The sequence below is a fragment of the Phoenix dactylifera genome, chromosome 6 (assembly GCF_009389715.1).
Source record: "Phoenix dactylifera cultivar Barhee BC4 chromosome 6, palm_55x_up_171113_PBpolish2nd_filt_p, whole genome shotgun sequence".
Lineage (NCBI taxonomy): Eukaryota > Viridiplantae > Streptophyta > Magnoliopsida > Arecales > Arecaceae > Phoenix > Phoenix dactylifera.
The window spans coordinates 7,144,792-7,160,223 of NC_052397.1; the positions used below are offsets into that span (position 1 = coordinate 7,144,792).

The window sequence follows — 15,432 nt, forward strand, 5'->3', positions numbered from 1 at the left end:
TCCTATCCTTTTGCTTTATATGCAAAGTTTTCAATGTCAATTATCTGAGTTGGTCAACTGTAACCATGCATTCTTTTTAACTATGCCTCGTTTATTTGTTTTCTTGTATTAGTTTGCTCACTCAAAAACTTTTCCTCCATCTTTTACCAACCCAATTTAACATTTAGGTCCTAGAAGCAAAATCCTTGCATACTAGATCTTTTTTGTCTTTTTTTCCTAATTAACTTTCTGTATAAACACCATTTTTCATATAAATGCCTTTTTTAATATAAATGTCTTTTTAATGTAAATTCATTTCATAGCCTTCAAAGTCTTGTATGTCCTTTTCTTTCTTTTTTTTCTACCATTTCATAAAATATTGCCTTTGAGACCTCAACATTCTGTGAGGAGACCCTTTTCGAAGTATATTTGGCTTGCATTTAGAGGTTTTAAGAAAATCTCTGGTCATTCAGCTAATATATTTGGCCCGTTTCAACCATTTGCTGCAGTTTTCCACCAATTGTTTTGTACGGAGGTTTGGTTCAGTTTTTCCCTTTCAGGGTTCCACCACCTAATTTTTGGTACGCCATGGTTTCATCTTTTTCATTATTCCTTATTTTACTTTTTTTTCCAAGCTTCCAGAACCATGAATATTGGGCTCATGCTCTGTTATCCGACTAATATCTCCTTGTATCATCATATATTGTTGATTTTCTTCTCGTATTGGAAGGTTATACAAGTTGAAGTAAATACCGTGAATCAACTACATATCATCGACATACCTTAGAAAACAAAGTTAAGTTTTTTACCCTTCCCTCTCTTTTGAACTCTGTTGTTTCCAAGGATCTGAGTGTTAAAGATTCTTGCTCATAATCTGATATAGCAGGATCTAACCACTCTATGAGTTAGTTATTCTGTTGGTCTCTTGAAATAAGGATCTGGAATATATTGCAGAAGTTTGAAAAATTGCAGGATGATGAATTTCTTTCAGAATATTGCAGTAATAGATAACTAATTTTGTGAAATTAAGGATTCTTTGAGTTGGCTGAACCTTAGGACTGGCTGCAATGGACCTGAACATTCAATTTGGCATTTTAATTTCTGCAACCTATGAAACACCTCTGATTCATTCAAAGTTGCTGTCAGTAGTGTATTTTATGTTTCATAATCCTTCATTGTCTTCTAACTTGCTCTAGCACAATTTTTTTCTTCGTTTCTTTGAGAGGAAACGAGATGAGGCCCAAAGGGTTCATTAAGAGAATGAAAGTACATCCCCTCAAAAGAGAGAAACAAAGGAAAAAGAGAAAATAAAAGAAGAGGGGAAGGAACACAAAAGGAGTAAGAAGAAAAACAAAGTCAAACTAGCTCCAGTTTATAGAAAATAGGAAATAGTGGGTCTCTCATCTACTGTGACACCTGCATGATCCATTCTTTCATAAGGTAGAACTTTGGGCACCAACAAGTCTTGATCTTCCTCCTTATCTGAGAAACTTGTTGAGTTGCTCTCTGGCCACAGCACTATTTAAGCACCATAACAAGTACAACCCACCCTTGCATTGGGTTCTCGGCAAGATGACTAATTTGGTAGAAGACACCTAATTTAGATGCAAACACCTGCCACAGGCAAGAAACAAAAGAACATCTAATAAAAATATGATCTTGAGATTAGATTCGTCGTCTCGGTACCGAATTCTATACAAGTGCCACATTAGTATTGTGTTGGTATGGTACGGTACAGAATTTTTTTTGACATACCTAAGTGTTGGTATGCCATTCGAACTGAATATCTGTACCGAACCGTACAATACGGTATGCTCCATGCCGTCCGGTTCGAGCCAGTACGGCATATCATGTAGCAAATAGTAGGGCCAATCCATCTTTTTCTTTTGAGATTCTTGCCTGTAAGAATCTTATAGTGGATCGCCAACCAAGCAAAGATCAAAGTCTGGGAGGTAATTGGGCATTTCCAAAGGGACTCGAGCAAAGATCCCACAACCCCATAATTAAGAATGGGATGGATGCGTTTTAGTAGTATACTCTCACTTCAAAGTTCATTTCCATCTAACAGAATCTTGTTCTGTTCCCAGAGAGCTGTTGCAAAAGGTTATCAAGTTGCTATTACGATGCAATTTAAAATATTCTTGCTGCAAAGCAACAAACAGCTACCTTAGTACTCCAAACACTTTCATCTGATATTCTTGCATTCAACTTTCGTCCATTTCCATCTAACAGAATCTTGTTCTGTTCCCAGAGAGCTGTCGCAAAAGGTTATCAAGTTGCTATTACAATGCAATTTAAAATATTCTTGCTGCAAAGCAACAAACAGCTACCTTAGTACTCCAAATACTTTCATCTGAAATTCTCGCATTGAACTTTCCCTTTCGCATGAAGCTCATGATATTTCTCATTCATACTTGTTAGTCAGGTTGTTTCTAGCAGGTGTATATAATAAAATGCATTTTATCATGCCTGGAAATATTTTGCCTGCTACTGGCTAGTATTAATCTATCACAATATTAAAAGTCTTCGCACCTCAAAGGATCAGAAACTCAAATGTTCAAATTAAGAAAAATTAGCACCTTAAGTCTATGATTTGCTCATGTTTTGCAGGAGATTCGAGTTCAGGTGTCACAAGGATTTTTGGAAATGTGACAGACAAGAAAATTTGTTTGCATAATTCCTTTATTTCACAAGTTTAATAATCAGGAACCTTGCTGCCCATGGAATAATTCAGATTCTTGAGTAGTCCTTGCAAACAGAAAACATTTCAACCGAGAAAGATGTTCGATATTGAAGTAATTCTACGGTAAGGAATTAAAGATAACCATAGAATAGGCAGTAAGAACAAGCAGCTAGAAACTGCAGCATCATCTTCTCTATATAATGGGAAAGTCACACAGAGTTTGTTAGACTCCAAGGCTTATGCTTTCCCTGTACTCATCATGATGGGAGTTCCAGCCCGAAAGTTAAATTTCCAGGCCAAACCTCAGCATGTAGAGCTAAAACCTGAGGTAATCTGATCTTTTCTGGGTCGGGAATTCAGCTTATTCAGGCCTGCCGGCCTGGCACATTGAGAGTCCTAATTGGGGCTTGTGGGTCTCTCTCCCTCTCTCTCTCACACACACAAAAAAAATACAGTTCCAGAAAGATTGTTAGAAAAATAGAAAATATTCTGATAGATGGAAAAAGATGTGGGCTATTGATATAGTTTTGTAAGGAATCAAAGATAACCATAGAAGAGGCAACAACAGCAAGCACCTGAAAGCTGCAAATATCATTACACTTTCACTCAAAAGAAGCTGCGAATAACCCCTGAACTCTTTGCATCCTTGAAGTAAATGCAATTACTCAACCAGCAAAAAAAGTTGCAGTTTGGGAGGCTTCTTTGATAATTCAAAGAAAATAATGTCTTTAGCATTGCCAGGTTGAGAGACGCAACCACCTCATTCTCTATTGCAGAATTAGTTGCCGCTAATGTATGAGAGACTGCTAAAAGCAAGTATTCACTTGCTCTGCTTTAACTCATACTTTCTTCTCTTCTATATCTTCAGCAAAAAGCATCTTTGTGAATAGAGATGATACTGTGCAATGTGAATCAGATGGAAAATGCCAAGCAGCGATGCTCTGAATTCATGGAAGCTCCATAGATTTTCCTGTCAAAACATGGCATATTAGTTATGAGACAGAAGAGAGGATTAGCATCTAAGAGTGAAAGCAGTGAAGCAATGTTGTATTAAATGAATTTAATCATTTAACCGCGGAGCTGAAAGAAGTTGTGGGACAAGGCAGAATACATCATGGCTTTAAGGTTCACGTGTTATTACAAACCTGAGTATGTGGGCTCGAACTGGCTGTCGATCTTGTCAAAATTACTTGTGACGATCTTTATCGTAGGGTTTTCAGGCAAGCGTAGGAGATTGTACACAGTAGATCCTGCAACTGCCCCAATCACTGGTGCTACTATGTATAGCAAGAGCTTGTGAAAGTTTTTTGTTGCAAAGGCTGGTCCTAAGCTCCTTGCAGGGTTCATGGAAGCCCCAGTTACTTTCCTGCCAAATATGAAGGGTCATTTTATATGATGGAAAAGAGAATCAATTGATGATAATAACAATAGAAAAGGAGCTATATTGTGAGGCCCAATAGTTTCACATCGGAAAGAGTCGTTCCAGAGTCTGGGCATATGAGGCGGGTGTCTCCAAATTCTGTAGACGTGTTTTAGAAAGAAAATAAAATCGGAAAGGAGTGAAGGACGCTTGCGTGAAGCTCCGGAACTGGACAATATCTGGCAGGAGAGCCCCGTATTCCCCCCTCATGTGGCCCCTATGTGGGCGCTGGGTGCCTCACGTGCCTCGTGCAAGCGGGGGCGTGACATATATGGTTGCACATTTATCGTAAAACCAGCCATCACAACTCTAAACAATGGATTGTATGAATAAAGTTACTGGGAGTCATGGCTTAGATACCCATGCAGGTAGTTTGAGCTAGTTGCTCCAGATGTTGGTTGACATGAAAAAAAAAAAAGTTAATCTAATTGAGTAGATGTTAGTTTAGATCATTCCTCAGATTGGGGGGAAGAAGTAGAAGAATCTGGTAGCTATTTTTACAGAATTAGATGAAATCAACCAGCCAACAAGACCAAACTAGTTGAAGAGTTCCTTGGGTGGTCGTTAGATTCCTATTAAATGGAGATGATGATAAGATTAGTCACCTTACCCAGCTATGAGGACGTTAAAGAAGATGGTCACACCTATTGCAACTCCAGAGAGCTCCTTTATCTGTCATTTATCATTAGAACAGAGTAGTTAGTTTAAATATATTTACAAATGCTAATCGGGTTGATGTACAAGCATCATGACCCCTGAGAGTGCAGACTGTTGATACTAGTTACAATTTCTGCAATGACCCAAGACCTCACCCCAAAAGGCTAGCCAAGCAAAGGTTCGTTAGATATCTTGGCCCTATATATAAAGTTCTACTCAGTGCATGGCTGATGTGGGACTAAACGCATGCCCGTAAGAGTCCTCATCTTCTTGGCTAGCCTTTTTGAGTAAGATTCTACGTCATTGCAATTTCTGAATAGAAGATCAAATCAAATTAATTATTCTTTAGGGAGCTCCTCTTGTAAGTTTTGATGGTGCTTCAACTATGATCATCTAAGCTAACACAAGCATGGTTTTAAAACCAAGATTTGCCGTCTCGGTACCGGACCTTGTGCCAGTACCATACTAGCACAATGTCAGTATGGTACAGTATGGATTTTTTGGACGTACCAACATCCGTACCGGATACCGGTACCGAACTGCATACCTTGCTTAAAAAATAGCAGGTCATCTGATTCAGAAGAGAAAAAAGCTGCAAGTTTCTTAAAAACTAAGAAAAGGAATAAAAACTGGTAATTGTGGTCCATGGCCATCCCTATGCGCTGATGATCAGGACACCTAAAGTAGTCCCCAATCCTTGAAACCTAAAGTGTATAAAAAGGGAGGATTAGATCTCGAGTGTCCATTAAGGACCAAAGGACTGCAAGCAAGCTAGCTGTGTATCATCTTGGCAGGATTGATGTTATTATGGCTGCTTGATATAAGTTCAAGATCACAAAATAATTGCTGAAAAAGAGAAATGAGGGGAGAATGGTATCATCAAACCTTAGAATTAAGAAATTAGCATACAATATGTTTTCACTCTTGCCCAGCTGCTTCTCTTGGAGAACAGATTAAAGTCAGGGTGGTGCCCTATATTGGCTCTACAAAAGCAGAGGAAACACCTAGGTAGGTGTACATACTGATCTTGCATAAACATAGAGAGATATGGAAGGAATTGATTGCTATACCCCTCTGTCATCAGTGGCAGCACCAGATATAACAAACATCAAGATGAACGTGATGATAATCTCCCATGCAACAACGTTGAGATCATTCGTCGACTTATCAGGAAGTGTTAGCATCACAACTGCAGGATTGCCGTCGAACAGCCATCTTAGAGTGATGCTTGCAAGGATAGAACCCAGCATTTGAGCTACCACATACAGAGGGACCTGAAAGAAATAAAATGCCTGAGATCAGAAAAAATATATATATTTGATGAGGCTCACCAATTTGAATCATTTGATAACCACTACCTGTTTCCAAGGGAATCGGCCGGCTGTGGCGAAGGCAATGGTGACTGCTGGATTGACATGGGCTCCTGATATGTGCCCAAGTGTGTATACTAGAGCCATTACTGCGAAACACCATGCTAATGCTACACCAACCAGTGTAATATTGTATTTTTGGTCTATAAATGACGATCCACAGCCAATGAATATAAGTATGTATGTCCCAACTACCTCAGCAGCTACCTGCGCATTAACAAGCAGAATACTTAGAGATACCTTCTTATTACTTGCCTTCTTGTATATGAATTACATTTTTGTTACAATGGACTAAGCTGGCACTGAAAAAATTGCTTATTTGGTTGCCATTTGTTAGATTAGCTTTTAGAAATTGGAGGGTGCACAAAGGAAGGAGTGGGAGATTTTGGAAAGGATAAGAATCAAAGCAAGTTGAGACACAACCAATTTTAATGATTTTTTTTTTCCTCACAGGAAAGAAGAGTTATGAGCATAATGTTCGAGAAAAAGGAGAAGCAACTCATTGTAAGTGTAGCAGAGTGATCTGAGAAGGTGAACAACAGTCAGAACCTCCTCCATATAAAGGAGGTCCTGGGTTTGAAACTCGGAAGGTGTTTCCTTGTAGTTATGGGACCTGCATAATTTTAGCAAATGGAAAGAATGATTCGAGAGCATGTATATTAATTTTGACATTATGGTATTCGACCAATCTTTGATATCAGAAATGAGAGAAGAGTCTTGCCTTGTGCATGTTGCTTGGGGTGATCTCAGGTTCCTCTTGGTAAGAGTCCTTGATTTTTTCTACATTAGAGTACTTCACTTCCTCTACATTGGATGGCTGAGATGCTGAGGGAGGTCTTGTAGAGATCTCAGGAGAGTGAGGAATTATCTCTGTCATTCTCTAACACTTGACAAAAACCATGCATACCATGGCAAGGACCCGACCATCTTTATACTCACACAAGTGTTCGATAGCATATAAAATGATATGGAATTTCTGCCCAAGCTCAACTCATTTTATAATCCAGAACTCTTGGTGCACCATTTCCAAAGCCAACCAGTTGATTGATAGCTGATTCAACAAAGCAATCCATAAGCATTTACATTTCATGGTTAACCAATCAATTCAGTGATATAATCCAGGAAGAGTTTCAGTTCGATAATTTTGTAGTCCTCAGAACATACTATATATTTCCTCGATAATTTTCTAGAGATAAACTTAGGTATCCACGAGAACTGTTCCAGTTTTGAGTTCATGCAGGAGAAACGGACAAACGCAGACGTTTTCCGATAGTAATATACCAATTCTGATCCTGTGGATGCTTTGTATTTTTTGCTTGATAACCAAATGATCTTGGTTGTGGTCCTTGGTTGTCCTCATAGGTCAATTAAAAAGAATAAGCTATATGTAATCATTTCCTTAGTCTAAGAAATCCAAATGGAATTAATTGATTGAGTGAAGGATAAGAAAACTGCAAAACTAGGAGCCTTTTTACATATAATCTTCACATCGGTATTGTCTTATGCCAATAGGACGGCGGAATCTTTAGAGCTGCTTAAGTTTCTTGGCGTTAGCCTATCTAAGAAGGCCAGCCTTTCTTTGGGCTGCAAGTCTGGAAGACACTGGAAACTCTTAGACTCCCTTGTTGTCACCACCACTTTGAAGTTCTGATTGTATTGGATGCTCCCTGTCCTCGTCAAGAACACACAAAGGGGGAAAACATGAGGATGTAGAAAGCACGAACTAAATTTTTTTAGATTCACGAGTCTGAATGCTTGAGCATGTCAAAGTCCTTAGCTTGAACTTAATGTCTTTCCTGTTTGGCAGAATTTTTGGTGGCCAGAAAGCACTTTCTGACCCTCCAAAAATATTTTTGGATGGAATAGAAATATTTAGTAAAAGAATTGAGAACTTTTCCAAAAAAAGTACTTTTAGCATATGTCGGAAAGCTGTTTTGATTTATATTTTTTTTGGACAAAAATAACTATAATAAAATATTATAATTACAGAAAATGTTCATTTATATTACAGAAATCTGCGAAAGTTCCAACAAAGAAAACAAAAAATCCTAAATGTCCTTTAATATATAATAATAATAATATTTCTAATATTTTATATCTTTATTATTATATTATACTAGAAATATAATATTATATTATATTATATCATAATATATTGATATGTTATGTACATAATATCAAATTATGTTATATTATTATATTATAGTATATAATATTATATTATAACAATACGATATTACATTACAATAATATTATACTATATTATATATTTATGTTTTAATACATATTATATTTTATTATGCTCTCTTGTATAATACTATGCAATATTCTTTATGATCATTTTGTCATACTCATAGTAATTTCTCAGTTTGTTTACCAAATATATATTAAAATTCCACAACACTTTAAAAATGTAGTTGTCAAACAGCAAATAGCTTTTTATAAAAGCTCTACTTCAAAAGACTTTATTTCAAAAAGCTCTACTTTCGAAAGCTCTACTGCCAACAGTTCTGCCAAATAAGTAGTTATGGTGGAAGAAGCGAGCCTACAATATATCTACTATATGTACGTATTTATGTGTGCGAACACATATACATATATACATACATATATAGAGATTCAAAGCTCTTCTATTAACCATGAACTACTGTCGTTTCCAAAAAAAATAAAAAAATTGAACAATTAATGCGAGATGCTTTAGTGAGATGAGAAAGAGAGTAATTCATGCGGTTAACAAATAAAAGTATATTATATTCTATATTCAGTAAAAATTATTAATAATGCGATGTTTAGACGTCGCATGATCTAAAAGTAAATTTGATTGATGCAATCTATCAGCATATTTCTTTTTTAATTTAATACTATAAGAATAATATAGGATCAAAAGCTGACAAATCCCCTTGCACAAGGGATATGGTCACAAATAATTCATTTCCAATGCATTGCACAACAAACTATATCAAGGAAGGTCCTTGTTCATCATTCTCGTCATATATGAGACCAGCACTTCGGTAACCAGGAAATTCCTACAAAGTGGCCCACGAGAAAACAGTAGCCTAAATCGCGTTAGACTCATAATTAATTGTGGTCCGTGCCTGCCAGAAAAAAATTAGATAAGAAATCCTTATGTCGTAATGATATCTGTGTTCCAAAATTACAACTCCAAGAGAGATTGGTCTATGCCCACCTATAAAATCCCATGCCCATCTAGCTTTTATTCGGCTTCGTTGTTTAGAGGAAGCCCATCTATATATATAGCTTTTTATTTCCATCTTAAAGACTTTTATCATGGCCTTCCTCAATCTGCGTCAAGTGATTACAAGCATGGAATCTTCTTTTTTCATCTCAAATTGCTGCTGCTCGGCTTTGCCACCCTAGTTGAGTTCAAGAGTGCTTGTGCTATCACTGGCCAGCCTGATCTTTTTATAAGAGAAGTATTCTTCCAGTGGGATTAGTGAGAACGAGGTACTCGAAGCCATCCGCCGGGCCTGTGTCCTCGTGGTAGGCGAAGGCTTCCACCATGCCTCAAGCCCCTTTGAGAGTTCTTTAGTTGCTTCTTTGAGGCTAGGTTCTTCTGATTTCCTTTTTGTGTCCTTCCCGATCCATGTAATTGTTAGTTTTTCCAGGCGTTTTGGCTTTGAGTTAATATGTCTATGGGTGGTTATGACTGCCTGAGAGAATTTGCTCTTCTGCTTTCTTTCTTCCTCTTGTAGTTGTCTCTACAATAATAGTTTTCACCCTCCTCTATGATCAGAGAGGAAAAGCAAAAAAAAAAAAAAAAAAGCCAACAAAGAAACTATGGGTAGTTAAATACCTTTTTTTGCTATGTTGTGATAATTGAAGATTTATTACAATAATAGTTCTTCATCATTGGTTTCTTTTAATTAATTGCTTAGAAGTTGTTAAATGGCTAATATTTTCATCCTTAGCTTTTTGAAATAACTCCATGCAAGAATATACAGATGTGTGTGCGTAAATATATGTATGTAAACACACACACACACACACACACAGAGACATGCACGCAGATATACATGTATGTATGTATGTATGTATATGTATATGTATATACATATATATGTAGGCACGCGCGCGCATAAATTACTTAGGGCAGAAGAAATAGACTGCCAGAAGATGAGAAAGCAAGATGATACAAAGCCTGTACACTTTGCAGAAAAGAATAGCACTGTTAACATTGTTAACTTAACAAAGCAATGATCAAGATAACTAATTGCATGAAAATGCTTTCCATTAATTGGCTCCAGAATGAATCTAGTGTTAAGATTTTTCTTATAGATGAAAATTGCTCCGGTGAATGCATTAGAACCTGCCATATAAGGACAATATCCACAAATGCTATGAAGCAAAGAACAAAGGTTCAGGTCTTCATCACAAACAATAATAAGCAAAAGTACATTGGTAAAAGCAGTCGTTTACCCTTAAACAACTTTGAACTGGAAAGCAATACACTTTTCCTAAAGAAAAATGGAATCGGGATACTTTTTCCACATAATATAGATTTGCAATTAAGGGATTACATATAAAGAAAAAAGAGCCTATCCTAATACAATCTTACAGAAAAGACTAAGGAACCAGCAAGTTTATAATTTTTTTTCTAATTTTTAACACGTACAACAAAGAAAACTTGCAGAGAGCAAGAAAAATGAGCATATAATCATACATGAAATTGATTTATGTTGACTTCTCTGCCTCTGCTGCTTTCTGCTCCTCCTGCTTCTTCCTCAGAGATGGAGGTGGTCTGACAACAATGCTTTTCTTCCATTTCTTATCAAGTTTCCTTGACAGTCTCTTGTTGATCCCCTCTTCGATCTCCCTCTCTCTTTTAACAGTCAGCATGCGAGCAATCTGAATGTAGATTAAAAGTGAAACAGGAATTAGGATATAATTCTAAATGAACAATAACTTTTCCAATTAACTCCGATTCTCTAGTCTGGCTGGAAAGGAGTTAATAAGGATCAGTCGAGTTGTACTTGAATGAGCCTTTTCTTTTTCCATTCTTCATTGTTTTCTTTTCTAAGAGAAGGTAGAGGATCCATAGATGCATCACAACTTTTGATAGAACTGGACCTACTGTTACCGCTAATACAATATTGACAAACAATAAGCATAACTATCGTTCAGGGTTCTCTTAAAGTCCGTTCATTCAGTTGGATGTAGATCTTGATTAGTTATAACAATTAATGAAATCATGCTTACTCAAGAAAATGTATCTCAAGACTGTTCTGATATCCATAATGTGCATCCACAATTTTTTTTCGCTACTAGTTTTTCTTTAGACTATTGCATGCTAGAAAATAAATCTCTGCTAGTAGTTCTCAGGGCATAAGTGGGGGAACATATAGGCATTTGATTAAGTGGTACACAAGGTTCAGTTTTGGGGTGCATCATTCACATGTTCTGGCCAAACACATTTGCAAGGAAATAAGACGAAATTGTTATCATTTTGCAGATAACTCTGTATGTAATATCAATATTGTCCCAACTTACCTAAGTTTCAGTTGTGATATGTGATGTATATGTGCCAAATGGAGAGGCATACAGGGGAGAAAAATTTTGGGAATATTAAGAATAGTTTAGTTAGGAGATCAAAGGAAGGATTTTTTTTTAAGATTCGGATAAATAGCACTTTAGATTGAATCATATTCTCTTGTAAAATAGATTTCACAAATCACATTATATCAAATTGTTCCCTCAATTAATGTGTGAGAAAATCAAATGATCGACATAGCCCTTATCTAACAGATAATGAGAAACATCCAAATTGTTGTGGTATTATTTTATTTGCTACCTGGGACAAGCCCAAATTGCCACCGGGCTTGCTTGTGAAGGCAATGCCCTTCTCCTTATTTGGAACAAAAAAGAGGGGATGGATTTTCTGTTTTCCAAGACCACACCGAGACCCCCTCCACCACCTCATCCTCTTCTCCATTCATTTGTCTTGCCGGACCATGCCCGCCAGCCTTCACCACCGGCCGTACCTCACCCAAGCCCCCTGCCACTCTTTCACCTATCACACACCTTTGACTGCCATTCTTTCACCTATCACAACCTTTGACACCCACCACCTCCCATTATTCCAATCCAGAATGCAATTCAGAGCTTATTTTATCTTATATAATTTTCTATGAATCTCGCTAATATCTCAACAACACTAACGTATTTATAGTCTACCTGTAAGGATAATTATTGATCTATGTCTCTTATCAACATGCTAATCCTGATATATGGAACATAATTTTCCTAAAGATATATTGAAATATTTATTGTACTCCATACTGAAGATGAGAATAGTTTGGATTCGAGGACTGCAAATTAAAGCAATAGGCATGTTAGAAGAAGGGCATCAATCGATAGGTTTATCGGTCAGAACATTCATCAGATAGTAGGGATGACATAACAATTAGGTTGAAAACCACTGTTTTCCAAATTCACTTGAGTGGGCTTTGTAATGCAACATACAAGTTAGCAAGAAGGAATCTTGTTGATGAATATGCATAAGAATATCATAGGTTGAATGTGTAATTATGTGTACGAGGTGAGGCAGAAGTTGCATGGTTAATCATGATTTTACAAAGAAAATTAACCTTCGGTATGCAATTGGGATAGGGCAAAGCAGCCTGATGTCATGGTAGAGCAATACAGAAATCCTTGAGGTCCATCCTGCATGCTAGAGTAATTTACTCTAGCATACAGAAATCTAGGTTAATTTACTCCTACTCCTCTTTGCTTCAGAATAAATTACTCCATCCTGCATGCTAGAGTAATTTATTTCTAGGTTAAATGGGATTATGGGATAAATGGGTTGGGAAGGAAAAAAGTCAGGTACCAATTTTTTAAAAATACCCATTTTGCCCTTCTGAAAAATTGATTTGATTCAAATGCTCCAATGAGTGTTTGGCTGAAAAAGGGTGGAAAAGTGGGTTAAATGACTATTATTTCTTATTCCTCTCCCAAATACAACCTTAGTGACAAATGAATATTCTATGGTGCGAGAGTAAAAATGAAAAAAAAAAGAAGCAAACGCCACGATATTTCTTATCCTTAATCCATTTATATCCTTGAAAAGTTTTACAATTGTTAACTAACCTATGCTTCTTTTTTTTACCTTAATTTGGTCATTTTCAATTCTTATTTCTTTCATTCTGCTTTGTAAATGAATGCTTGCTACTAGCATCTCCTCAACAACACTAACTATGATGCAGAAAGTATCAAACTCCCAACGTCATCCAACAACATTTTTAACATCAGCTCCATCTAGCACATCATATAAGATCATTTTTCAATCGATTCGTAAATCCGTTATACTGATTAACAACTCGCAACAAGATTAAATAAACGGCATTTCAAGTTTCATTCCCTTGAAAATAAATTATCCAAATTGCAAACCTATTTATGATTCATGAATCAACATCAACTTATACTTCTTTGCTTATACGATGGCATTACCTATCTTCAGATACCCATCCAAAGACCCTAACTTCCAGGCAGCTCTTTCCTCCATTCTATTAACTATTGCACCACTACCCACTAGTTCACGACTAACACTATTTATCAATCGTTTATCACATGGCAAAGAACTAAAACCAGACGGGGCCAAAAATCACTATTTTCGTGATGTTTTTGATCAGAAATTCAAATCAATAACCCTACAAAAGATTAAAAAATCACATTTTGAACAGCAGAAAAGCAAGAATTCAGATTAAAGAGATTGTGATTTTTCCACCTTTCAAGAAAAAAAAAATCGGGATAAAAGTATACCCTTTTGCGCATGCGGTGGAATTCGCTTGATTTGAACTCATTCCGGGCGGACTTCTGAAGGCGGAGCATGAAGAGCTCCCCCTTGAGGTCGATGACCTCCTCGTTGAGCTCCTCCGTCGTCTTCTCCCTAATCTCCTTCATCTCCTCCCTCCTCTTCGCCATCCTCACCACCATCCGTCCGCCGCCGCCGCCGCAGCCGCCGCGCGACGGCAACGGCGTCAGAGCTCGGACGTCGTTCCCAATCCGGATTCCACGGAAGGATGACTTCAGAGAAGGAAAGGGAGACAAAATTCTAAGCGAAGAAGATGGAGGAGAGGCAAAGGAAGCGAGCCCAAATGACGAGGAGGAGGAGGGTGGTGACGAGACCCCGAGAGCTATCATCTTCTATCTTGGCTCTGTTTTCGCTTCGTATTCTCTCTTCGGTGATGGAGATAACGCTGCTCTGCCTCTTCATCGTTTTCCCCTTCGATGGATTTTGAGTTTCAGAAACCCCCGGTACGTGTACCTCCAAGGTTGAAAAGCCCTGTTATCCTGTTATAACAGAATCCTTGACTCCAGTCACTCCACTGTTTATGTTGTAACGGAAGTAATGGACGTTAGGTTCCACGTTAAACATGGGACTAAATTTTATTAGGATAACAGAAGAGCAATAATGCTTCGGTCGCTCAAATAAGTCACCAAAAAAGGCTCACTCCGCTGGTGAGGTGAATTGTTATTTGAATTGGCATCTTGAAGTATGCCATTGAGTATATTGGTCATTGGTGCAAGGCACCTGAGATACTTTTCCGAGTTACCATGGCATTGCTCACAACAAAATAATGGGTGATAAATGTTTTGCGAATGTCTTTGATCACATCTAATAGAATGATTGCCTAATATATGCAAGTTATTACTAGTTGTAACGATTCTTTTTCATATAGGAGTGCGTAAAAATTAACTAGTTGTAAAGGTCGATTACAATAGTGTTCCATGTAGAAATTTTTATAAATTAAAACATACACGCATACACACATGAAGCAAATGTCACTCTTCTCATCTTTCAAAACTCTTATATTGATATAGACCTTTTTACTAGCCATAGACATAAAATAATTTAGTATTGGCATCACCATCCGAGATCCATAAGGCTCTCAAACTCTACCTAGCTTGGATTTCTTCACATTTGGCTAGGTAAGCATGACTGATTTTCAAAATTTTCTCTTAGCCCACAAGATTACTGTTTGCCGAGGATCTTGAATCTTCACCAATTTCTCTCTGCTCTCTCTTATTTATCCTTGATGTTTCCAAATTTCTTGTACATATAGTGTTACATAGCAAAAGAGGGACTACACGCATGCACATATGTCCAAGTTTTAATCGCCTGTATCGAAGCGGTTTAGAGATAGTTAATCACCGATATAGGATTACCATCGTCCAATCATGATCTGATTAGATTTGAGTAGAGATACACTCGAGAATATCCTAGTCTCTCCCGATCGTTTGATCGATATTATATGCATAGATACATACATACGTATACACACATATACTATATATATTTATGT

At 37.1% G+C, this 15,432-nt stretch overlaps 2 protein-coding genes across 2 annotated transcripts; both read right to left on the reverse strand.

The window, feature by feature from the left end:
- Window positions 1-1,497: 1,497 nt before the first annotated feature.
- On the reverse strand, window positions 1,498-6,986 carry LOC103716122 (probable aquaporin NIP-type). Its single transcript, XM_008803997.3, has 7 exons — window positions 6,831-6,986; window positions 6,098-6,316; window positions 5,810-6,013; window positions 4,693-4,754; window positions 3,808-4,028; window positions 2,146-2,234; window positions 1,498-1,593 (listed from the first exon to the last, which is right to left on the reverse strand). The coding sequence occupies exons 1-7, from the start codon at window positions 6,984-6,986 to the stop codon at window positions 1,498-1,500; spliced, it is 1,047 nt and encodes a 348-aa protein (XP_008802219.3).
- A 3,535-nt stretch (window positions 6,987-10,521) lies between these two features.
- On the reverse strand, window positions 10,522-14,331 carry LOC103716109 (50S ribosomal protein L29, chloroplastic-like). The gene is made up of 2 exons (XM_008803982.3): window positions 13,889-14,331; window positions 10,522-10,975 (listed from the first exon to the last, which is right to left on the reverse strand). The coding sequence occupies exons 1-2, from the start codon at window positions 14,267-14,269 to the stop codon at window positions 10,802-10,804; spliced, it is 555 nt and encodes a 184-aa protein (XP_008802204.2). The 5' UTR covers window positions 14,270-14,331; the 3' UTR covers window positions 10,522-10,801.
- Window positions 14,332-15,432: the final 1,101 nt, after the last annotated feature.

Excerpts from the sequence above, each read along its gene's own strand:
- LOC103716122 (XM_008803997.3), bottom strand. The coding sequence starts at position 6,986 with ATGACAGAGATAATTCCTCACTCTCCTGAGATCTCTACAAGACCTCCC. Across the intron at positions 6,014-6,097 it reads GCCGATTCCCTTGGAAACAG|GTCCCTCTGTATGTGGTAGC; the intron begins GTAGTGGTTATC and ends TATTTCTTTCAG. Across the intron at positions 1,594-2,145 it reads AAAGTGTTTGGAGTACTAAG|GTGTTTGCATCTAAATTAGG; the intron begins GTAGCTGTTTGT and ends TGCCTGTGGCAG.
- LOC103716109 (XM_008803982.3), bottom strand. The coding sequence starts at position 14,269 with ATGATAGCTCTCGGGGTCTCGTCACCACCCTCCTCCTCCTCGTCATTT. Across the intron at positions 10,976-13,888 it reads TCCACCGCATGCGCAAAAGG|ATTGCTCGCATGCTGACTGT; the intron begins GTATACTTTTAT and ends ATCTACATTCAG.